The sequence below is a fragment of the Cebus imitator genome, unplaced genomic scaffold, assembly GCF_001604975.1.
Source record: "Cebus imitator isolate Cc_AM_T3 unplaced genomic scaffold, Cebus_imitator-1.0 Scaffold153, whole genome shotgun sequence".
NCBI classification, from domain to species: domain Eukaryota; kingdom Metazoa; phylum Chordata; class Mammalia; order Primates; family Cebidae; genus Cebus; species Cebus imitator.
Window position 1 is genome coordinate 249427 of NW_016107468.1, and position 23480 is coordinate 272906.

Sequence of the window (23480 nt, forward strand, 5' to 3'; positions counted from 1 at the left end):
GCCCAGGGAGCAGTCACCTCTCATGGGGTGGGGCCCAGGAGCCTGGGAGTTGAACAGCAGGTGTGAGCAGCAGCTGAGCCACCTGCCGTCCTGGCTTCACAGGTGGGCGGAGCAAACTTTGAAGCTGCACGGGACAGGTGTGACAACTCTTCCGCAGCTCACGGACTGGAACCTGGGATCTGCCCAGCGAACATCCGTCCACCCATCCTAGCTCAGCCTTTTGGGAGCTTCAAGTCTCCTGCATTATTATTATTTTAATAATTTCAGCTTTTAGGCCGGGCATGGTGACTCACACCTGTCATCCCAGCACTTTGGGAGGCCAAGGCAGGGGGATCGTTTGAGGTCAGGAGTTCGAGACCAGCCTGGCCAACATAGGGAAACCCCGTCTCTACTAAAAATACAAACATTAGCCAGACCTGGTGGCAGGTACCTGTAATCCCAGCTACCTGGGAGGCCGAGGCAGGAGAATTGCTTGAACTCGGGAGGCAGAAGCTGCAGTGAGCCATGATCACACCACTGCACTCCCGTCTGGGCGACAGTGAGACTCTGTCTCAAAAATAATAATTTTAACTCCTAGTTTAGATTTTGGGGGTACATGTGTGACTTTATTACAAAGGTATATTGCATGATGCTGCGGTTCGGGGTACAATTGATCTTGTCCCCCAGGTAGTGAGCATAGCCCCCAATAAGTAGCTTTGGAGCCCCCCCTTTTCCTTCTCTCCCTGCTTTTGAAGGCCTCGGTGTCAGTCATTCCCATCTTTATGTCCATGAGTGCCCAACGTTCAACTCCCTCTTACAGGTGAGAACATGTGGAATTTGTTTTTCTGTTCCTGTGTTAATTTGCTTAGGATAATGGTCTCCAGCTACATCCGTGTTGTTGCAAAGGACATGGTCTTGCCCTTTTTTATGGCTGCATAGTATTCCACAGTGTGCGTGCACCACACTTTCTTCATCCGTTCTCCTGTTGACGGGCACCTGGGTTGATCCCATGTCTTTGCTACCTTGAATAGTGCTGCAGGGAATAGATGTGTCTGTCACCTTTTTAAGGGAAGTTGACTTTTTGAACCCAAAGGATGTACATTTGGGACATTTCTCTTCCTTGTAAGTGTCTGTGTTTTTTGGCTGCTCAGAGAGGTGTCTGGGCTCCTGTTCCCGTCGCTTGCTGTGTTGCGGGGTGACCAGCCATCCTAGGTGGCCTGGACTGAGGGGTTTTCCAAGAGACAGAACTTTCTGTCTAAACAGGAAGGTTGAGCTGGGCCTGGTCGGCTGTGTGTCAGCAACGCATGTGAGAGCTGGTCTGTCCCCTGCGTCGCTGTGAATGTGGGAAGCGCGGTCCTCCTGGTGCATGGTGACAGCAAAGACGTGTCTGGAGACAACAGCCCCCTTCCCCGCTGTGCACTGGCTGGGCTTCTTGTCTCTAAAATGGGCAACACTGGAGGAAGGACCATAGCTCATGCGGGCCAATGCTGCCGTCAGAATTTTTACTTTTTTTTTTTTTTTGAGATGGAGCCTCACTCTGTCACCCAGGCTGGAGTGCAGTGGCACAATCTCGGCTCACTGTAACCTCCGCCTGCCGGGTTCAAGCAACTCTCCTGCCTTGGCCTCCCAAGTAGCTGGGACTACAGGTGCACACCATCATGGCTGGCTAATTTTTTATATTTTCAGTAGAGATGGGGTTTCTCCATACTGGCCACGCTGGTCTCGAACTCCTGACCTCGTGATCCACCTATGTCGGCCTCCCAAAGTGCTGGGATTACAGGTGTGAGCCACTGCACCCTGCCAACTTTTTAAAAGTTTTTTAATGAAATGTCACTGTGTTGCCCAGGCTGGAATACAGTGGTGCCATCTCGGCTCACTGCAACCTCCACCTCCTGGGTTCCAGTGATTCTCCTGCCTCAGCCTCCCGAGTAGCTGGGATTACAGGTGCGTGCCACCATGCCCGGCTGATTTTTGTATTTTTAGTAGAGTCCAGGTTTCACCGTGTTGTCCAGGCCGGTCTCGAACTCCTGACCTCAAGGGATGTGCCTGCTTCACCCTCTCAAAGCACTGGGATTACAGACGTGAGCCACCGCACCCAGCCCTGCTATCAGAATTTTTATTTTTTATTTAAGAGACAGGGTCTTGCTCTGTCGCCCAGGCTGGAGTGCAATGGCACCAGCATAGCTTACTACAGCCTCAAGCTCCTTGGCTCAGGTAATCCTCCCACCTCGGCCTCCCAAGGTGCCAAGACTAAGCGTGAGCGTCCGCGCCCAGCCTCTGCCTTCATTTTCTGTTCAGGACCATTCCCACTTTACAAATGAAAAAACGCAGGGTTTCGGGACTCACCCGACGTGGCCCTAGCTGACCCGGGCCCAGGTCTTGTCTTCCTCCCATCTCCCCCGCTGCATGCTTGCTCCAGGCACGTGGAATCTGCCTCTCCCTCCATCTGACGCCCTGAACATTTGCAAGGAGTGGCTGTCTCTCTCCTTGCTCCCCAGGTGCATCCACCTGGGCTGTGGCTTGGGACAGAGGGTCCTACAAGCCCGGGTGACCGGGACAAGGAGCCAGGGATGGCCCACAGCCCAGCCCCCTTTTGCTCTCTCTCTCTCTCTGTGTCCCTCCTTCCTGGAGTCCCTGGTTCCTTCCTAAGTGGATTAGGGCCTTTGCCGGAAGGAGCCGGCCGCTGTCTGGGGCCGCCGGGAGGCCAGGGCTGGATTGCAGTCTGGTGCCTCCTGCTTTGCCCTGATTCGATTTGGGCCTCAGCAGCTGGGAGGCTGGCAGCCCTAAGGCCTTTCTGGGAATGGCTCAAGGGACTGGCTGGCAGGGGGTGGCTGGAGGGAGGGGGACGTCTTACAGCCCCCAGGCCGGCAGACCTCTCAGCTAGATCTTTTATGAAGTCCAGTGGCATGCAGGACCCTCCGCGGGCTTCATGCCACGAAGTGTCCCCAGCCGTGGCCACTGGCCACCTCTGGGTTCATCAGCGGGCCCCATCCGTGGCCTGTGTCCCACCCATGGGCCATCATCCCCCCTGCATCCCTTAATACAGCAGATTTCAAGCTTCTATAAAATTGCAACCTGGGAGAAGAAGTGTCTTTTATAAACATTTAGCAGCAAACTCAATATACATTTTGGCCAAACGCCCACTGGCCAGTTGTTTAAACAATATTTATCCACAGCCGAGAAGCAGAGGAGAGCCAGAACTGAGGTCGGAGCCGAGCTCTGATGCGTCTCTAATTTCTCGGGATGTTTCTGTCCCTGGGGTTGGACGCCTCTGACCTTGCAAGGTGTGGTGTGCTCTGATACCTGTTCTGTGTCACTGGCCAGTGATCAATAGATCATGACCTCCTGAAAGGCCTGTCTGTGGCTGGGACCGCACGCCTTTGGCCTCATGCACGCTGGGCACCGATCTGGGCCTTGGGTTGCAAACAGTAGCAGGTAGACCTGGTTTCTGCCCTCAGAGAGCTTACGGTCAACAGGGGCTGCTGTGGCAGCAGAAGACACCCCAGGCCTGGTACCCTTTGCGGAGCCAGCGCCATGGTCCTCCTGCTTGGGCCTGCCCTGCCCCGTTGGATGCAGAAACTCCTTGTGTGCAGGTGGGAGACAGGGCAGGTTTACAGGCTCTTTTGGTCCTCAGCTCTGCTCTCTGTCAGCACCCAGCAGAGGCCACATGGAGCGCACTGGGGCTGAGTCCAGAGAGGGAAACCGAGCCGTCCCGCCTCTGCTCTCTGCCTTCTTTGCTTGGATTGGTGCAGGGACAGCTGCCTTGAGGGCAGGCCCTGCCACGGGGACAGTGTGTGGGTGGCCCCTGGGTAGAGAAGGAGAAAAGCAGGGTACAACCAGGGGCTGAGGAAGGCTGATCTTTGTATCTCGTGGGTGCCCAGCTGGGCACTATACCCAGCAAGCCTGCGCCATGCAATGGGAAGCCACAGTTGGGGCCCTAGGCTTGAGGGGGACGATGCAGCTCTGTTCCCCAGCAACCCCATTGCAATGGGACAGAGTCCTGCCCTGGGGAGCCCCCGACCTGAGAGGAGACAGCCTCTTCCCCTCTGTATCTTATGCCCCTGAGGCCAAGTCTCCTGGCTAGGAAGGAAACTGAGGCTGGGAGGCCTGAAGGCTGAAGGCATTGGCCTCGGGAGCACGTGGCTTGGTGCAAAAATGTGACAGACAAGCTCAGAGGCATGTGAAAGGGAGAAGAAGGCATCCCCAGCTCCTGACCCAGCTCCGCTTCAGGTCGGGGGCACAGGAGGTGGGCCAGCAGGTTGGACAATTAAAAGCTTTGATGAGGCCAGGTGCAGTGGTTCATGCCTGTAATTCCAACACTTTGGGAGGCCGAGGTGGGTGGATCACATGAGGTCAGGAGTTCAAGACCAGCCTGGCCAACATGGTGAAACCCTGTCTCTACTAAAATTACAAAAATTAGCTGGGTGTGTGGTGGCGCCACCAGGGAGGCTGAGGCAGGAGAATTGCTTGAACCCAGGAAGGGGAGGTTGCAGTGAGCCGACATCATACCACTGCACTCAAGCCTGGGCAACAGAGTGAGACTCTGTCTTAAAATAAAATTTAATTAAAAATTTAAAAAATATTCAGGCTGGGTGTGGTGGCTCTCACCTGTAATCCCAGCACTTTGGGAGGTTGAGGTGGGCAGATCACCTGAGGTCAGGAGCTCAAGACCAGCCTGGCCAACATGGGGAAACACCATCTCTACTTATAATACAAAAATTAGCTGGGTATGGTGGCACATGCCTGTAATCCCAGTTACTAGGGAGGCTGAGGCAGGAGAATCACTTGAACTTGGGAGGTGGAGGTTGCAGTGAGCCGAGATTGCACCACTGCGCTCCAGCCTGGTAACAGAGCAAGACTCTGTCTAAAAAAAAAAAAGCTTCAAAGACAACCAGCAAATGATGGCAGGGACAGAGAGAACTGAACCCATAGACTAGGGAAGCATAAACACTGGTACATCTGGGAGTGGCACAGCTTAGAGGACCTGGAGCTTGGAGTGTGAGAGGGAACTGGAGTGAGGGACAGCAGACCAGGAAACTAGAATATCAAGCTGAGGAGTCGAGAGCTAATGTGGGCAGTAGGGAGCCATGGAGGGTGTGTGAGCGATGGAGGGCTGTGGCCAGAGCTGTACACGTGGGGAGACGTGGTGGTTGGGGCCTGCCCAACAGACTGATCCTGGTGCTGGGCTTGGCTTGGGGGTGCAGACGTGGGAGGGCATGGCACAGGGCGTGAGTTATCCTGCCACCTGTGCCCAGGCCTATGCAGACTTTAATCCCATCACACATAAAGCCCTTGGGTCCAGGGAAGGTCAGCCCTGGATACAGAGGTGGGTTGGGGTGGGTGGCCACCATGTGAGCCATGCCACCTGCCTTGTGCCCACTACCTCTGCCTCCTGCCTCCCCACAGGTGACCATGGCCTTGCTGGGCAAGCGCTGTGACGTCCCCGCCAACGGCTGCGGGCCCGACCGCTGGAACTCTGCCTTCGCCCGCAAAGACGAGATCATCACCAGCCTCGTGTCTGCCTTAGACTCCATGGTGAGTGTCCCCGCCCGCCCAGGAGGAGGGGACATGGTGAGCACCCCCACCCTGCCTTGTAGCTCAGTCCTACCTCAGCCACTCGGAGGAGCTTTTACTGACCTGAGCCTCAGTTTCTCTGACTGCAGCTAGGGCCGCGATGTCCAAGTCAAGGATGGGAGACTTAAGTGAGATCCGGTACGTAAAAATCTAGCCCTGGCAGCTGGGCGTGGGGGCTCACACCTGTAATCCCAGCACTTTGGGAGGCTGAGGTCGGCAGATCATGAGGTCAAGAGATCGAGACCATCCCGGCCAACATGGAGAAACCCTGTCCCTACTAAAGATACAAAAATTAGCCGGCCGTGGTGTTGAGAGCCTGTAATCACAGCACTTTGGGAGGCCGAGACAGGAGGATCACGAGGTCAAGAGATCGAGACCATTCCGGCCAACATGGAGGAACCCCGTCTCTACTAAAAATACAAAAATTAGCCGGGTGTGGTGGCCCGAACCTGTAATCCCAGCTACTCAGGAGGCTGAGGCAGGAGAATCACTTGAACCCGGGAGGTGGAGGTTGCAGTGAGCCGAGATCATGCCGCTGCACTCCAACCTGGGTGACGGAGCCGGACTCCATCTCAAAAAAAAAAACAACCATCTAGTCCTGGAATAAACACTGGCTCCCGGCCCTTGTCCCCTTGTCCCTCCACCCCTCTTGCATTCCCACTTTGTCCCTGGGGTGAATGAACCACCTGCCTGTCTCCTAGCAGGTGACCTGGGGCATCATGTGTGGGCAGCCATTTTGAACTTGGGTGGCAGAGGTTGCAGTGAGCACAGATCATGCCGCTGCACTCCAGCCTGGACCACAGAGCGAGACTCCGTTTCAAAAAAAAAGCTGTAATGCCCAACATGAAAGCAGGAGCTCTAACTGCATCTCGCGTGGGCAGAGAGAAACGGGACTTTGTATCGCTCCTGGTGCTATTGCCTGCATGCCTAGACCTATAGCAATTTATCCCAGATGAGGACATTGTAATATCATTTTCTCCAGCCTTTTCCTGGAGGGAAGTTATGCAAGTGTTAAGAAAAAAAAATCTGGCCAGCATGTTGGCTCATGCCTGTAATCCCAGCTCTTTTAGGGGCCAAGGTGGCTGGATCAGTCGGAGTCAGGAGATCGAGACCATCCTGGCCAACATGGCAAAACCCCATCTCTACTAAAAATACAAAATTGGCTGGGCATGGTGGCTCATCCCTGTAATCCCAGCTACTTGGGGGGCTGAGGCAGGAGAATCACTCGAACGCCAGAAATGGAGGTTTCGGTAAGCAGAGATCGTGCCTCTGCACTCCAGCCTGGGCAGAAGGAGACTCCGTCTCAAAATAAATAAATAAAAATAAATAAATTAGACTGGTGTGGTGGCACCTGCCTGTAATCCCAGCTACTCAGGGAGGCTGAGGCAGGAGAATTGCTTAAACCTGGGAGGCAGAGGTTGCAGTGAGCCGAGATCACACCACTGCACTCCAGTCTGGGGAGCGAGACTGTCTCAATTTTAAAGGGCTGCTTAGGTGGCGTTTGGGGCAAAGGTAGGAGACACCCCTGGGAAAGTGGCTGGGTGCCAGCCTCTACACAACGACCCCGCCCCTATGCAGCGTGACCTTCACGAGGAGGGGCCCCCAGGAGCTCAGCCCTGTGTCCCAAAGCACTGCTAGCTTGGCGGTGGTGGAGATGTGGCTGACATGGGCAGTGATGATCAGTGCCATGGTCACTAGCGACATGTGGTTATTTGCTTTTATTTTTTTGAGATGAGTTTTGCTCTGTCATTCAGGCTGGAGTGCAGTGGCGTGATCTCAGCTCACTGCAACCTCCACCTCCTGCGCTCAAGTGTTTCTCCTGCCTCAGCCTCCTGAGTAGCTGGAATTACAGGCATGCACCACCATACCTGGCTAATTTTATATTTTCAGTAGAGACGAGGTTTCTCCATGTTGGTCAGGCTGGACTCGAACTCGCAACCTCAGGCGATCTGCCCGCCTCAGCCTCCCAAAGTGCTGGGATTACAGGGATGAGCCACCACGCCCGGCCTATTTATTTTTTGTTGATACGCCAGTGTTCCCACACAGAAAAAGAACAGCAAGGTTTTGTTTTTATCTTAGTGAGGAGAAAATGAGTGCCCCTGGGTGTTAATTTTCCAGCAGGGACCCTGGAGGACAGGCCTCCTGGCCCCATGCCATCCACACCACTTCCTAACCAGAGCAACTCCTGGCCAGGGCTGGCACAAGAGGCAAGATTGTGGCCCAGAGAGGTCACCTGTCCTGGGTCACACAGCACAGAACTGCAATTGGAAGCCAGATTTTATTTATAGCTGCCAGCACTACCGGACTCAGGTGAAAACCGGCATTTATCAGGCACAACTGCATGCCACAGGCTTCACAGTCAGGGTTTTCCTGGTGAGGCAGGTCAGAGACTTGAGATGCTGGTGGTATTGGTTGCCGGGCCACCCCATTAAGGCCTCTGTGCCATGGGGCTGCGGACCTCGACTCTGGGGCCGTGAGCATAGCCAGCTGCCCGTATACCTGTATAGAGTGGCCCGGTTTAGAGATCCTTTTCCTCCAGCCATTGAATCCCCATACCCAAGTCCAGCGGCACTGTGCGGCTGGGCTGCTCGTCCCCAGTTCTACAGATGTGGAAAGTGGCCAGCCACAGTGTCACTCCTGTAATCCCAGCACTTTGGGAGGCTGAGGTGGGTGGATCACCAGAGGTCAGGAGTTCAAGACCAGCCTGGCCAACATGGTGAAACCCCCATCTCTACTTATAATACAAAAATTAGCCGGGCGTGGTAGCAGGTACCTGTAATCGCAGCTACTCAGGAGGCTGAGGCAGGAGAATCGCTTGAACCTGGGAGGCGGAGGTTGCAGTGAGCCAAGATTGTGCCACTCCAGCCTGGGCGACAAAGTGAAACTGCACCTCAAAAAACAACAAAATAAAACAAAAAAACAGATGTGGAAACTGGAGCCCAGAGGTGGCCAGGGTGGGATTGCAGCCCCACTCTGTCCGATCCCTGCTTCTCCTGCGGTTCTTCTCACCTCCCCCTCATCGAGGACTTCAGAGGGACCAAGAGAGCCCAGCACGAGATTGTCCCTGGGGCTGGGGCTAAGGTGGACTAAGGACGGGGACCTTGGAGGGAGGAGCAGAGGACATCTGTCCTCCTCCGGCCCCCCATCACCAATCCCTGGAGGGTCATTCATTCATTCCCACTACAAAATCTAAGACCAAGAACAGTGAAGGGACCATCTGTCCCTGGAGCTGCTGCTGGGGTCTCAGGCAGCTGGGAGCTCACCTCCCACCCCGGAAATGGGTACTAGCTATGTTTGGAGTGGGAGGGGTCCTTCCGCTCACACACCCTGCCCTTCTCACAGTGCTCAGCGCTGTCCAAACTGAACGCCGAGGTGGCCTGTGTGGCTGTGCACGATGAGAGCGCCTTCGTGGTGGGCACGGAGAAGGGGAGAATGTTCCTGAATGCCCGGAAGGAGCTGCAGTCAGACTTCCTCAGGTTCTGCCGTGAGTACCCCAGGGTGCCGGAGGGCCGGGCCACCATTCCCCCAGGGCAGATGCTCCAGCCCGTCTCTGAGTCCCCAACCCTGTGTAGCCAGGGTGGCGGTGTGTGGGAGATGAACTGGGCAAGCGGCGTTGTCTGAGATTTCCGACGTGGTGTTACCGAGGCAGCCATGGGTTTTGATGGAATCACTCAGCAGCCCTGGAGCTGATAGACGCTGGCCGGGTGAACCCCAGGCTGGGCCGGAGCCAGTCACTTCCCTCTGCCTTTTCCAGATGGGGACACCAAGGCTCAAGGTTGCCCAGTTCTTCCTCTTATCTGTGTATCCCTGAACACAAGGACCAAATGCACTTCTTCCAACACGATTTTTTTTTTTTTATGAGATAGATTCTCGCTCTGTCGCCCAGGCTGGAGTGCAGTGATGCGATCTCGGCTCACTGCAACCTCTGCCTCCCGGGTTCAAGTGATTCTCCTGCCTCAGCTTCGCGAATAGCTGGGACTACAGGTGCCCACCACCACACCTGGCTAATTTTTGTATTTTTAGTAGAGATGGGGTTTCACCATATGGGCCAGGCTGGTCTCGAACTCCTGACCTCAAGTGATCCACCCACCTCAGCCTCCCAAACTGCTGAGATTACAGGCGTGAGCCACCACACCCAGCCACGTTTCAGTAAGATTTATTGAAAGCCTACTGTACGTGGCGTCCTTTCTGATGCTAACTCACTTATCCTGACATCAACCCGAGGAGACAGATGCCGTCATTGTTAAGTCACATCTTAGGCCAGTGCAGTGGCTCATGTCTGTAGTCCTAACACTTTGGGAGGCTGAACTGGGAGGATCACTTGAGCCCAGGAGTTGGAGGCCAGTCTAGGCAATATATTGAGACCATTGTCTCTACAAAAAATTTAAAAACCAGGCTTGATGGTGCACACCTGTAGTCCCAGCTGCTTGGGAGGCTGAGGCAGGAGGATGACTTGAGCCTGGGAGTTCAAGGCTGCAGTGAACTACGATGCCACCACTGCACTCCAGCCTGGGTGACAGTGAGACCCCATCTCAAAAGAACCATGGTGTAGCATGAGGTTAAGAGAATGGGCCGAAGCTGGGCACGGTGTGGCTCACGCCTGTAATCCCAGCACTTTAGGAGGCTGAGACGGGCGGATCATGAGGTCAGAAGTTCAAGACCAGCCGGGCCAATATGGTAAAAACTCATCTCTACTAATGATACCAAAAAAAAAAAAATTAACTGGGCGTGGTGGCACGTGCCTGTAGTCCCAGCTACTTGGGAAGCTGAGGCAGGAGAATCGCTTGAACCTAGAAGGTGGAGGTTGCAGTGAGCCGAGACTGTGACACTGTACTCCAGTCTGGACGACAGAGCAAGACTCTGTCTCAAAAAAAAGAAAGGGAATGGGCCGCCTGGGCCCACACCTGCTGTGCCTCAACCTGCTCATCTGTGAAAGGGGAGAACGGGTGAGTCTGAGGGTTAAACAAATTCGTACCTGGCAAGCACTTAGGGCTGTTTCTGGCACTTGGTTCCCACTCAGTAGACACCAGCTGTTGTTACTATGATTAGTGTTCACATCACATCCCTAAGATCAGCTGTGTCAGGGAAGGGCATCCCCAGCGCTGGGCCTATCATTACTGGGGTGCAGTCATGCCCCCAGCCAGTACCCCCAACCCCACTCAGCCCCTCAGAGCCTAGACCCTCTCCCAGGCCTGGATGGGGGCCTGTGGCTGGGTAGAGTGGACGGCAGCAGGGCCTGTGGCCCCAGCCTCCCAGGGCCCGGGGCGGTGCACCTGACTTCTCCAGCCAGGCAGGGCCGCTATTTATAGCACCGGGAACTCAGCTGGTTTATTTCAAGCTCCGCAGATCCCAGAGGAGAACAGGCTCCAAGCTGCGAGGGGGGCCATAGGCCCCTCTTCTCATCTCCTTTCCAATGCGACTTCTAGCACATTCCCCAAGGATCCACCAATACTCTCAGGTCCCCACCCTGGCCCAGCCTGGCATGAACCTGCTGATTGCAACCCACGGCCTCCTTGGCACAGGGGCAAGGGTGCCCACTGTCTCTCCCTCTGGCAGAGCAGAAAACGGGGACATAGGTTAATCAAGAGGGTGTTTGTGTCAGAGCACAGAAAGGCGTGGATGGGGCCGTGCGCAGCGGCTCACGCCTGTAATCCCAGCACTTTGGGAGGCCGAGGTGGGTGGATCGCTTGAGGTCAGAAGTTTGAGATCAGCCTGGCCGATATGGTGAGACCCCATCTCTACGAAAAATACAAAAATTAGCCAGGAGTGGTGGCACACACATGTAATCCCAGCTACTTGGGAGGCCGAGGAAGGAGAATCGTTGAAACCTGGAGGTGGAGGTTGTAGTGAGCCGAGATCGCACCACTGCACTCCAGCCTGGGTGACAGAGCAAGACTCCATCTCAAAAAAAAAAAGAAAGGCGCGGATGGAACAAACATTCGTCAAACCCCAGTTTGGAGCCAGGTAGCTGGTCCCTCCCATGAGCATTCACAGACTGAGGCTCAGAGAGAGAAGGGACTTAGCTAAGGTCACACGGCAAGTTAGAGGGGACCAGAGGTGAGGCCCAGCCCTGGCCCTGAGCGGGGTGGTGGGAATCGGGCTTGCTCACTCATTAGTTCTTCATTCATTCACTTGTGTATCACATTGGCTGCCAGACTCCGAGGCTCAGCACAGGGCAGAGACATCCCAGCTCGAAGGCTGTGGGTGGTGACATGGGTGCTCACTGTGGCCTGGCGTGCTCTGTGTCCCACAGGAGGGCCCCCGTGGAAGGATCCAGAGGCAGAGCACCCCAAGAAGATGCAGCGGGGCGAGGGCGGCGGCCGGAGCCTTCCACGGTCCTCGCTGGAGCACGGCTCAGATGTGTACCTTCTGCGGAAGATGGTAGAGGAGGTGTTTGATGTTCTTTATAGTAAGATCCTTCCTCATTCCATTTGGGGGCCCCAGGGAGGGTGGGAGCCCAGGTCCCAACCAAGCAGAGGGGGCCCCCTCCTGTCCCAGGACGGGCCCTGGGCAAAGCCGGACCCCAAGGCATGGGGGGTACTGGCTACCCCAGCCCCCCCTCATCTCTGCATTCCCAGGCACAGTAGTCTGCTCCAGCCATTCCTAGACCGCCACCCCTGCTGTCCCTGCCCTGGTTCAAGTCACTGCCACCTCTCGCCTAGAAATAGGCCCGGGCTTGCTATGGTCTCCCTGCCTCGAGGCCAGCTCCCCACACCTTCCCTGCAGCCAAGGGCATCTTCTCAAAGCACAAGTCTGATCCCCTCCACAGCCTGGGGGGGAGCTCCCAGTCACCCTGAGCATGGCACAGGGGCCCACACACCCATCCTCACTCCCTCCCCACCTTCTTCTCCCACCAGACAACAGGGCCCTACTGACCTCCCTACAGAACCACTTCCTGTTCTCCAGCCCCCGCTGGTTCATTTCACATGCCCTGGCCTTGGTGTGTGGCATCTTTCGAGACGGCCTTTCCCCTCCTCTGTCTGGCGGACACCTGCATGGCGCAGAGGCTCAGCTCCTGGAAGCCCCCTTGCAGTGGGTTACGCCCCCTGCTCTTGGCACCCACAGTGCCCTGTCCCCTGACCAGCCCAGGAACTCTCCAGGGTCAGGGACTGAGTCTGCTCTTCATAGCTGTCTCCAGCCTGCAGTTCAGGGCCCAGCAACAGCAGGTGCTCAGAGAGTGTTTGTTGAATGACTAAGTGAAGGCTGATTGCTCAGCCACGTCTCTCCTGCAGGGAGAGGAAAGGAGATCTGGCCTCCCTGGGGAAGTGTCAGGTTGCAGTGGGCTTTGGGGGGCCCAATGGTGGCCTTCACACTCCCTGGGCAACCTTGGGCAGGTCCCTTTGGTCCTCAGGGTCCCCATTCATTTCTGATTTGGCTTTACCCTTCTCTTACTGTAGCCTTTGGGTTTTATGGAGCAAGGGTATTAGAAACAGATGCTGGGTGCTGCAAAGAAAAATCAGCACTGAGACAAAGGATTTTTCAGCAATGCAATTTTTACTTCCTGCACTGCGGGAAGGGTACCCTCGCCAGCCATCTTGCCACGAGAGTACAGTGAACAAAGGAAAAGCAGACTTATTTATCCCTTACGCATTTGGGGTCGTCCTTCCTGCTGTGTCTGATCTCCGTTGCCTGGAGCCAGACCTCACAGTCTAAACTAAAACCCGACTGGCTAACAACTGAAAACTTCTCTAAACAGGTAAAAGCAATGGAGAGCTGGGACATGCCTGTGAGCACGTCCAGCACAGACACCTTGGTTACAGTACAGGGACATAGAATGTACTACGTGCCTGTAAGCATGGCACGTCTCACAGCTACATAGGATAGGGCTCAACAAAGTTATTAGCGCACTTATGTTTTTTTAACCAGAATGGAAACTTTAAAAAGGAACTTTTCTACTTCCCACAAAGGGTCTGCAAGGAAACTTCTGCTGTTCTTATGTCAGAAGGAGAGATACCCAGTGGCCCCGGGTGGTCACGCTGGCCTCCCTGGGATGAGGACTTGCCATGCATGCCAGGCTGTGCCCCTGTCGACACGTTCGCCAGCTGCAGGGCTCATGCACAGTCACCTGTACCTCTGCTCACCTTGCCCTGGCCCCTCTTGTCCACTTCGGGCAGAATTCAAGGAGGCTGTGAGAGCATAGGCCTCTTTCTGGCTCAGGGTGGGGGCTGCAGCCCCGGGGGTGACGTCCTCCGGTCCCCAGTCCCCCGCCTGCCTCCCCTCCTCTGTGCCCCCCGGCCCCATCTTTGTGCCTGCGCCATCTCTGTCTGTCTCTTCCTCCTCTCTCCCGTCTTTCTCTGAATCCCATATTTCTGCTCCCTCTCCGCTTCCGCTCCCTCTTGCTCTCTCTCCCCACTCTCAGGCTCTCTCTCTTCCACCTTACACCTTTTTTTTTTTCTTCTGAGACAGGTTCTCGCTCTGTCGCCCAGGCTGGAATGCAGTGGTGCGATCTCGGCTCACTGCAACCCGCCTCCAGGGTTCAAATGATTCTCTGCCTCAGCCTCCCGAGTAGCTAGGATTACAGGTGTCTGCCACCGTGCCCGGCTAATTTTTGTATTTTTAGTAGAGATGGGGTTTCATCCTGTTGGCCAGGCTGGTCTCAAACTCCTGGCCTCAGGTGATCCGCCACCTTGGCTTCTCAAAATGCTGGGATTCCAGGCAGGAGCCACCGCGCCCGGCCCTTACAGCTTCTTCCTCGCAGCCTGGCTCACGCAAGTCTCCCCTTCTCCGTCTCTTGTGCCCTCTCTGCTCCCGCCAGATTGTCCCCCTCTGCTTTGTCCTCTGGGCCCTTGCAGTCCCCGGTTTCCCCTCCAGCCAGGTGCCCAGAGTAAAGAGGGGCTTGGCCGGGGAGGGCAGCAGGGAATCCCTCAGTGGGGGATCCCCAGCCCCTCGGGTGTAGACAGTGGGGCCTTGTCCTCAGCCCCCACCCGCCCAGCCCACCCCTAGCTTCTAGGTGGTTCTTCTGCACTAAGTCTGCAGCTGTGAGGGATCCGTGGGAACCCCGCACCAAGGGGAGCCACTTGACATTGCCCCTGCTCTGGGGCACAGCGGCCCCGACCCCAGCCTGGCTGTTCTCTCATACCAGGCCCTTCTCCTGTACTCCCCCCTGCAGGTGAGGCCCTGGGAAGGGCCAGTGTGGTGCCGCTGCCCTATGAGCGGCTGCTCAGGGAGCCGGGGCTGCTGGCCGTGCAGGGGCTGCCCGAGGGCCTGGCCTTCCGGAGGCCGGCCGAGTACGACCCCAAGGCCCTCATGGCCATCCTGGAACACAGCCACCGCATCCGCTTCAAGCTCAAGAGGTGAGTGAGGTAGCCAGCCTGAGGCTGGGGGCTGGAGGTCACTTAGCCAGAGGAGAAGGGACTTGAGAGGCCCATAGGACACTCTGGCTGTGAAAACTCCTAGTCTGATGGTGGAGGTGAAGTAAAAGCGAAGTCATAGAGCAGGATCTGAGCCAGGCCCTTAAGCCTTGGGAGTCTTCCCAGGGAACTTCTGCACTGCAAAGAGATTAGGAGAGACATGACTTGGGACAAAATAGCACCAAAATGGTTGAGTGCAGTGGCTCACACCTGTAATTTCAGCCCTTTGGGAGGCTGAGGTGGGAGGATCACTTGAGGCCAGGAGTTCAAGACCAGCCTGGGCAATGTAGCAAGACCCTGTCTCTACCAAAAAAAAAAAGAAAAAAATTACCCATGTGTGGTGGTGCACACCTGTTGTCCCAGCTATTCAGGAGGCTGAGGCAAGAGGATTGCTCGAGCCCAGGAATTTGAGGATGCAGTGAGCTGTGATTGTATCACTGCACTTGAGCCTGGGCAATAGATCAAGGCCTGTCTCTTAAAAAAAAAAAAAAAAGGTGGGGGGGCGGGCACAGTGGCTCATGCCTATAATCCCAGCACTTTGGGAGGCAGAGGTGGGTGGATCACGAGGTCAGGAGTTCGAGACCAGCCTGGCCAATATGGTGAAACCCCGTCTCTACTAAAAGTACAAAAAACAAAATGTAGCTGGGCGTGGTGGCATGCACCTGTTGTCTCAGCTGCCTGGGAGGCTGAGGCAGGAGAATCACTTGAACCTGGGAGGCAGATGTTGCAGTGAGCCAAGATCACGCCACTGCACTCCAGCCTGGGTGACAGAGCAAAACTCTATCTCAAAAAAAAGGTGGCATTTTTAGGTGTCAGAAGCGGGAGAACCACGTCGTGTGCTTGCTCAGGTTGTAAATCCAGGGTTAATTAGGGACCCACAGAAGATTAGGTTTTTGAGGCTGGTCTGAGGCAGTTCCAATTAGGAGAGCCAGGAAAGCAGCCTGGGGGCTTTAAGGCTGAGTCCATTGCTGCGAGGCGCCCCAGGCAATGTGGAGGCAGGGAAGGGGAAGGGTGCAGCGGGAAATAGGAGGCAGTCGGCTGCACCTGGCAGGACCTGATCTGTGGACTGGAGCAGAGGTGCTGCGCCCAGGTCCTCCGGTGGCCCAGATCTGTGGCCCTGGACACCATTCCCACCTCTGAGCCGGCATCCCCACCTCTAAAGTGAAAGACTAGCTCCTGTCCTGCCCTCCTCCTGGGACCACCGTGTTCTGTAAGGGGTGGGGATTCAGGGTTGCAGAGGAAGAGATGCAATGTGTAAAACAGATGTACAAAGCTGTCCATGTGTCCTCTCCTTTACCCAGGCCACTTGAGGATGGCGGGCGGGACTCAAAGGCCCTGGTGGAGCTGAACGGTGTCTCCCTGATACCCAAGGGGTCACGGGACTGTGGCCTGCATGGCCAGGCCCCCAAGGTGCCACCCCAGGACCTTCCCCCCACTGCCACCTCCTCCTCCGTGGCCAGCTTCCTGTACAGCACGGCGCTCCCCAACCACGCCATCCGAGAGCTGAAGCAGGAGCCACCTTCCTACCCGCTTGCCCCCAGCGACCTGGGCCTGGGCCGGCCCGTGCCAGAGCCCAAGGCTGCCAGTGCCCAAGATTTCTCCGACTGTTGTGGTAACACTGCTGCTGGGATCTCCAAGTATGGGGGTGGGACAGAGGTCACGTGTTCAGGGGACATCCTCCCAGGGCAGGGCAGGATGCCCAGGCCCTCCTAGGTTGGAAGGAGCCATGTCTGGGCAGGGGGATGGGGCTGGACAGATGGTGTCCGGGCTGAGACCCCCTGGGACCCTGGGTCTCTGCTCAGCCATCTGTGAATGATGTCCTTGGCCTTGGACTAAGAGATGCCTGTGAGGACTCCCTGGGTCCCAGCCACTCAGGAGGCTGAGGCAGGAGGATCACCTGAGGCCAGGAGGCTGAGGCTGTATTGAGCTATGATTGCACCTCTGCACCCCAGCCTGGGTGACAGAGCACAACTCTGCCTCCAAAAAAAAGAGCACCAGCAATATTTCAGGTGTCAAAAGTGGGAGATCCACATCACATGCTATAAAGGAAGGAGGCATACGAGTCATCCCCATGCATCCAGTGAGGACCCACTGCAATTCAATAAGGACCCACTGCATACCCAGCCTGATTAGGGCACTGGGGAAAGTAGGCCCCAGGGTGGACAGGACAAAAGGAACAGCTGCAGGTGAGGAGCACCTGGACTCATCTCCTGGCTCCTCTGCTTAGTGGCTGTGTATCCTGGGCAGATCTCCACTCTCAGCCTCAGTTTCTTCCTCTATAAAATGGGGATGCTAGCAGGACCTGCTTCCCAGAAGTGTTATCATGATTAAGTCACAGATCGGTGGCAATAGCATCTCCCGAGAGAGGGTTAGAAATCCACATTCTCAGGCCCCACTGCAGTGAGGCTGAATCTGAAGCTTTGGGGAAGGGACCCTGTAGTCTCTTTGCACAACTCTGCCAAGTGTTCCAATGTGCTCGAGTTTGAGAGTCGCTGTGTTAAAGCACTGGTCTGGCCAGGTGCACCTGTAATTCCAGCTCTTCGGGAGGCTGAGGCGGAAGAATCACTTGAGCCCAGGAGTTCAAGACCAGCCTGGGCAACATAGCAAGATCCTATCTCTACCAAAAATAAATAAATAAAAAATAGCCCTGGGTCTAATGCTTGGCTTGTAGTAAGTGCTTGTAAGTCATATTCACTATGATTATTACTTATTATTATTCTAAGGGGCAAAAAGCCCAAATATGTGAGCTGACCAGGGCTTCAAGCTTATACACATAAAACAAGTGTTCTTACCTGGAAAAGGTGCCTCTGACATCCCTTTCTTGATAATCTGGCTTTTGGCTGGCAGATTCTGGTACAGAATATCTTAGGCCTCTGGTCAGGGACTTTGCCCTGAGTTGGCGATCATAGGAATCAGTTCTGGGGTCTCCCTGGCAGATGAGGCTGTTACCCCAGAGCCAGGGCCTGTGCGCTGGGGCCAGCTCTGGGGAACCCTCTTGGGGCCCACCTGGAACCTGTTTCCTTCTCTGCCTTGTCCAGGACAGAAGCCCCCGGGGCCTGGTGGGCCTCTCATCCAGAACGTCCATGCCTCCAAGCGCATTCTCTTTTCCATCGTCCATGACAAGTCAGGTAGGACAGCGCCCTTGCAGCACCCCAGCCTGAGTGGGAATCGGGGGCTGGAGGCGGTGCTCACTGGAATGGAAATGTGTCTCCTGGGTCTTTGTGAGAGAAAGGAGGAACAGCTGTGCTCAGGCAGCTGTGAGTAAAGTGGGGTGTACTAGTTATCACTGCTGTGTGATAAACTACCCCAGACTAGGCACGGTGGCTCACGCCTATAATCCCAGCACTTTGGGAGGCCGAGGCAGGAGAGCTGCCTGAGGCCAGGAGTTTGAGACCAGCCTGGGCAACACAGTGAAACACTGCCTCTACAAAAAATAAGAAAAATTAGATGAATGTGGTGGTGCCTACCTGTAGTCCCAGCTACTTGGGAGGCTGTGGCAGGAGGATCACTCGAGCCCAGGAGTTGGAGGCTGCAGTGAGCTATGATTGCACCACTGCACTCCAGCCTGGGCAACAGTAAGACCCTATCTCTAAAAAAAGTTATAACAAAAAATAAGTAACCCCCAAATGGAGCTTAAAACAAGTGTTTATTACCTCATAGTTTCTGGGGGTTGGGAATTCAGGACCGGCCGAGCTGGGCAGTGCTGGATCAGGGTCTCTCATGAGGTTGCAGTCAAGATGTCGGCGGGGGCTGCCGTCATCCAAGAGCTCAGCTGGAGCTGGAGGAGATGCTTCTGAGCTCATTCACGGAGCTGTTAGCAGGAGGCCTCTGTTCCCACCATGTGGGCCAGCCTTGGTGGGGCTGCTTGAGCATCCTCACAACATGGCCGCCGGTTCCCTGCAGAGTTCTTGATCCAAATGAGAGGAAGAAGGACGCCACATGGCTTTTATGACCCACCCTCAGAAATTACTGTCACTTCTGCCATATTCTATCCGTTAGAAGCCAGAAACACGATCCAGCCTGCCCTCAGTGGGAGAGGAGTTAAACTCCACCTTTTAAAGGAATCAATACATATACGAAAAAAAACAAAAAATGTGGACGGATTTTTAAAGTATCACACAGAAGCCCTCAGTATAGAAAAGTGTGGGATTCTGTTATACCAAGAAAGAATGTAGCAGGACTTACCAGCAGTTTTGCTTTGTGAGGCTCTCAGTTTCACCTCCAGGCAGAGGTTCTGTAAGAAAACCCAGTCCTAGGCCAGGTGTGGTGGCTCACACCTATAATCCCAGTGCTTTGGGAGACGGAAGTGGGAGGATGACTTGAGACTGGAAGTTCTAGGCCGGCCTAGGCAACCTTGTGAGACTCCACCTCTATAAAATTTTAAGAAAGAAAGAAAACCCAGTCTCCTGGGATCAGAATGGAGACCTGCCCCCCTCCCCACTCTCTCCACTGCCACTGCCCCAAACAAAGTCTAGCCTTGGTGGGAACAGGACCTGAATATCAGCATGGAACAGCAGCATGACGGGCCCGTGGGCCAGGGGGCACAAGCTGGGATAGAATCTCACTGGGTTATCGCAAGCAAGATACTCAGCTTCTTTGAGCCTCAGTTTTCCTACCTGCAAAATGGGAATAATATCTCTGTTTAAAACTTGTCATAAGGAATTAAATAGGATAATGTATATATATATAAAGTACTTATCACAGATAAGCACTTAACAAATTAAAGTTGTTACTTTTATTGATTATAAATATATCAACAATCACTTATTATTCAATCAAGACAGAGGTTTTGAGAGGCCAGCAGAGCTGAGCTTTTAGGGGAAACCAAGAAGGCCAGTGCTGAGTGAGACCTCAAATGTAGGAGGCACAAGGATTAGATTCCCAAGAGCAAGACTCAGGCCTTAGCCAGACGTGGTGGTGGGCACCAGTACTCTCAGCTACTCAGGAGGCTGCAGTGGGGGGATCGTTTGAGTCCAAGAGTTGGAGGCTGCTGTGAGCTATGATCACACCACTGCACTCCAGTCCGGCCAACAGAGTGAGACCCTGTCTGTAAAAAAGAAAAGAAAAGAAAAGAAAAAAAACAGCTGGAGTGGTGGCTCACTCTGTCATCGCAGCTGCTTAGGAGGCCGAGGCGGGAGGATCACCTGAACCTAGGAGTTTGAGGCTACAGTGAGCTATGGTTGCACCACTACCCTCCAGCCTGGGCAACACAGTGAGACCCCATCTCTAATTTTTTTTTTAAATTTAAATTAAAAAATGAAATACTCAACCTCAGGTTGGGCACAGTGGCTCACGCCTGTAATCCCAGCACTTTGGGAGGCCGAGGCAGGTGGATCACCTGAGGTCAGGAGTTCAAGACCAGCCTGGCCAATGTGGTGAAACCCCATCTCTACTAAAAATACAAAAAATTAGCTGGGCGTGGTGGTGCACACCTGTAATCCCAGCTACTCGGGAGGCTGAGGCAGGAGAATTGCTTGAACCCGGAAGGTGGAGGTTGCAGTGAACTGAGATCACGTCACTGCACTCCAGCCTGGCGCCTGGCAACAGAGCAAGACTCTGTCACAAAAAAAAAAAAAAAATACAAAAATTAGCCAGATATGGTGGCACGCATCTGTAATCCCAACTACTCTGGAGGCTGAGGCAGGAGAATCACTCAAACCTGGGAGACAGAGGTTGTAGTGAGCCAAGACTGGGCCACTGCACTTCAGCCTGGGTAACAGAGTGAGACACCATCTCAAAAAAACGGAGGGGTTGGCGGGGGCCAAGCTCGGTGGCTGACGCCTATAATCCCAGCACTTTGGGAGGCCAAGGCGGGCAGATCATAAGGTCAGTAGTTCGAGACCATCCTGGCCAACATGGTGAAACCCTGTCTCTACCAAAAATACAAAAATTAGCCAGGTGTGGTAGCAGGCACCTGTAATCCTAGCTACTCTGGAGGCTGAGGCAGGAGAATCACTCAAACCTGGGAGACAGAGGTTGTAGTGAGCCAAGACTGGGCCACTGCACTTCAGCCTGGGTAACAGAGTGAGACACCATCTCAAAAAAACGGAGGGGTTGGCGGGGGCCAAGCTCGGTGGCTGACGCCTATAATCCCAGCACTTTGGGAGGCCAAGGCGGGCAGATCATAAGGTCAGTAGTTCAAGACCAGCCTGGCCAACATGGTGAAACCCCATCTCTACTAAAAATACAAAAAATTAGCTGGGCGTGGTGGTGCACACCTGTAATCCCAGCTACTCGGGAGGCTGAGGCAGGAGAATTGCTTGAACCCGGATGGAGCCAATACACTTCAGCCTGGGCAACAGACCGAGACTCCGTCTCAAAAAAAAAAAAAAAAGACTTGCCCTCTTTTTCTGCTGGGAGGCCTGCTCTTCCTGCCTCCTGTATGTCTGGGGTAGGATGGGCTCGGGGTGGACAGGCTGAGCCAGCACTGACACCACACCTGTGGGAGAGGCCAGAGGCAATGTCAGAGCAGGAGGAGAGGGCAGATGGGGGACCATCAGAGCACCCTGCCTTCATGTACACTCTGTGGGAGAGGGTGGAAGGGCTGTGGGCTGGGGCCGGCCTCGGGGGCTCTGGAGGTAAAAGCCCGGGGGTCGCGGCCGGTGGAGGGCGTGCGACTGTCCCTGGAGGCCCTGCTCACTTGTGCCTCCTGTGTTTTGATAGAGAAGTGGGACGCCTTCATAAAGGAAACCGAAGACATCAACACGCTCCGGGAGTGTGTGCAGATCCTGTTTAACAGCAGATATGGTGAGTGGGCGGCGCGGCCCGCCGTGTGGCCCCAGCAGCCGTGTTGAGCATCTCATTACGTGGCAATCACTCGTGTTCCCCAACACGGCAGCGGGAGCCATATGCTGGCTCCCGCGCGCCGGCAACGCTAATGTCATCCGGCTCGGGCTCCTCCTGTCTGGGTAGGGGGTGGTTGTGTCAATATTTCCCTTCCAGATTCTTCAGGGGGCGGAACTGATGGCAAAGCCCCAGACCTGGGCTCGGCGGGGGGGAGCGGGGCAGGTTGGGGGCAGAGATTGCCTGTCCGGGGGCCGGGTGCGGTGACTCATGCCTGGCATCCCAGCGTTTTGGGAGGCCATGGTGGGAGGATCACCTGAGGCCGGGAGTTCAAGACCAGCCTGGGCAACATAGTGAGACCGCCCATCTCTACAAAAAAATTTTAAAAATTAGGCCACATGCGGTGACTCATGCCTGTAATCCCAGCACTTTGGGAGGCGGAGGCAGGCGGATCACCTGAGATCAGGAGTTTGAGACCAGCCTGGCCAACATGGCAGAACTCTGTCTCTACTGAAAATATAAAACTTACCTGGGCGTGGTAATACACACCTGTAATCCCAGCTACTCAAGAGGCTGAGGCACAAGATTTGCTGGAACCCAGGAGGTGCGGGTTGCAGTGAGCCAAGATCATGCTACTGCACTCCAGCCTGGACAACAAGAGCAAAACTCCATCTAAAAAAAAAATTAAAAATTAACCACACGCCTGTGGTCTTAGCTACCTGGAGGTTGCAGGGGGAGGATTGCTTAAGCCCAGAAGGTTGAGGCTGTGGTGAGCTATGATCACACCACTGCACTCCAGCCTGGGCGACAGCACAAGCTCTCTACAAAAAAACAAACAGAACAGATTGCCTGTCAGGGGAACCACTCATAGGGCCCAGAAAAATCTCTGTTGGCTTCACGTGCAAGTCCCGTATGACAGCACGCCATTTCCTGCCTCCCTGGCTTTACCCGTGCTGTGCCCTCTGCCTGGCACACTGTTTTCATGTTTTACGGACAAATTCCTAATTGTTCTTTGAGACTCATCTTGGGAGTCACCTCCTCCAGGACGCCTTTCAGTGCCCAGCCTGGGCTGGGTAGGCCTGGGTACCCTGATGGTTCCCTCTCTGTGACACACTGGGAACTTTTTTTTTTTTTGAGACAGAGTCTTGCGCTATGCCCAGGTTGGAGTGCGGTAGTCTCGGCTCACTGCAACCTCCACCTCCCAGGTTCAAGCAATTCTCCTGCCCGAGCCTCCTGAGTAGCTGGGATTATAGGTGTGTACCACCACACCCAGCTAATTTTTGTATTTTTAGTAGAGACGGGGCTTCACTATGTTGGTCAGGCTGGTCTCGAACTCCTGACCTCGTGATCTGCCCACCTCAGCCTCCCAAAGTGCTGGGATGACAGGGGTGAGCCACCGTGTCCCGTGACACATTGGGAACTTGATGCCCCCTTGTCTGCCGCTGTCTCCCTGAGGGCCAGGACTGCACCTGACCCCTCTCTTTGTCCCTAGCACCCAAGACAGAGTCAGGGTCAGAGCAGATGGCAGCCCACCTCACTCTAGAAAGAAAATGCAAGTGGTAGGTGCTGTGGCTCACGCCTGTCATCCCAGCACTTTGGGAGGCCAAGGCGGGTGAGTCACTTGAGCTCAGGAGTTCAAGACCAGCCTGGCCAACATGGCGAAACTCCATCTCTACAGAAATTCAGAAATTAACTGGGCATGGCGTGGTGGCGGGCCCCTGTAATCCCAACTACTCGGGAGGCTGAGGCAGGAGAATCACTTGAACCCTGGAGGTGGAGGTTGCAGTGAGCCAA

The 23480-nt window shown here is 54.9% G+C and overlaps 1 protein-coding gene across 1 annotated transcript in view; it reads left to right on the top strand.

The window, feature by feature from the left end:
* GTF2IRD1 (GTF2I repeat domain containing 1) overlaps positions 1 to 23480 on the top strand; it is a 153789-nt gene that overhangs the window by 51686 nt on the left and 78623 nt on the right. Inside the window, exons 2-8 of the mRNA XM_037743773.1 lie at positions 5386 to 5514; positions 8896 to 9037; positions 11807 to 11962; positions 14663 to 14846; positions 16205 to 16515; positions 17942 to 18031; positions 21567 to 21650. Of these exons, the coding sequence (XP_037599701.1) occupies positions 5392 to 5514; positions 8896 to 9037; positions 11807 to 11962; positions 14663 to 14846; positions 16205 to 16515; positions 17942 to 18031; positions 21567 to 21650 (1090 nt within the window). The 5' untranslated portion in view covers positions 5386 to 5391. The remainder of the gene's footprint in view (positions 1 to 5385; positions 5515 to 8895; positions 9038 to 11806; positions 11963 to 14662; positions 14847 to 16204; positions 16516 to 17941; positions 18032 to 21566; positions 21651 to 23480) is intronic.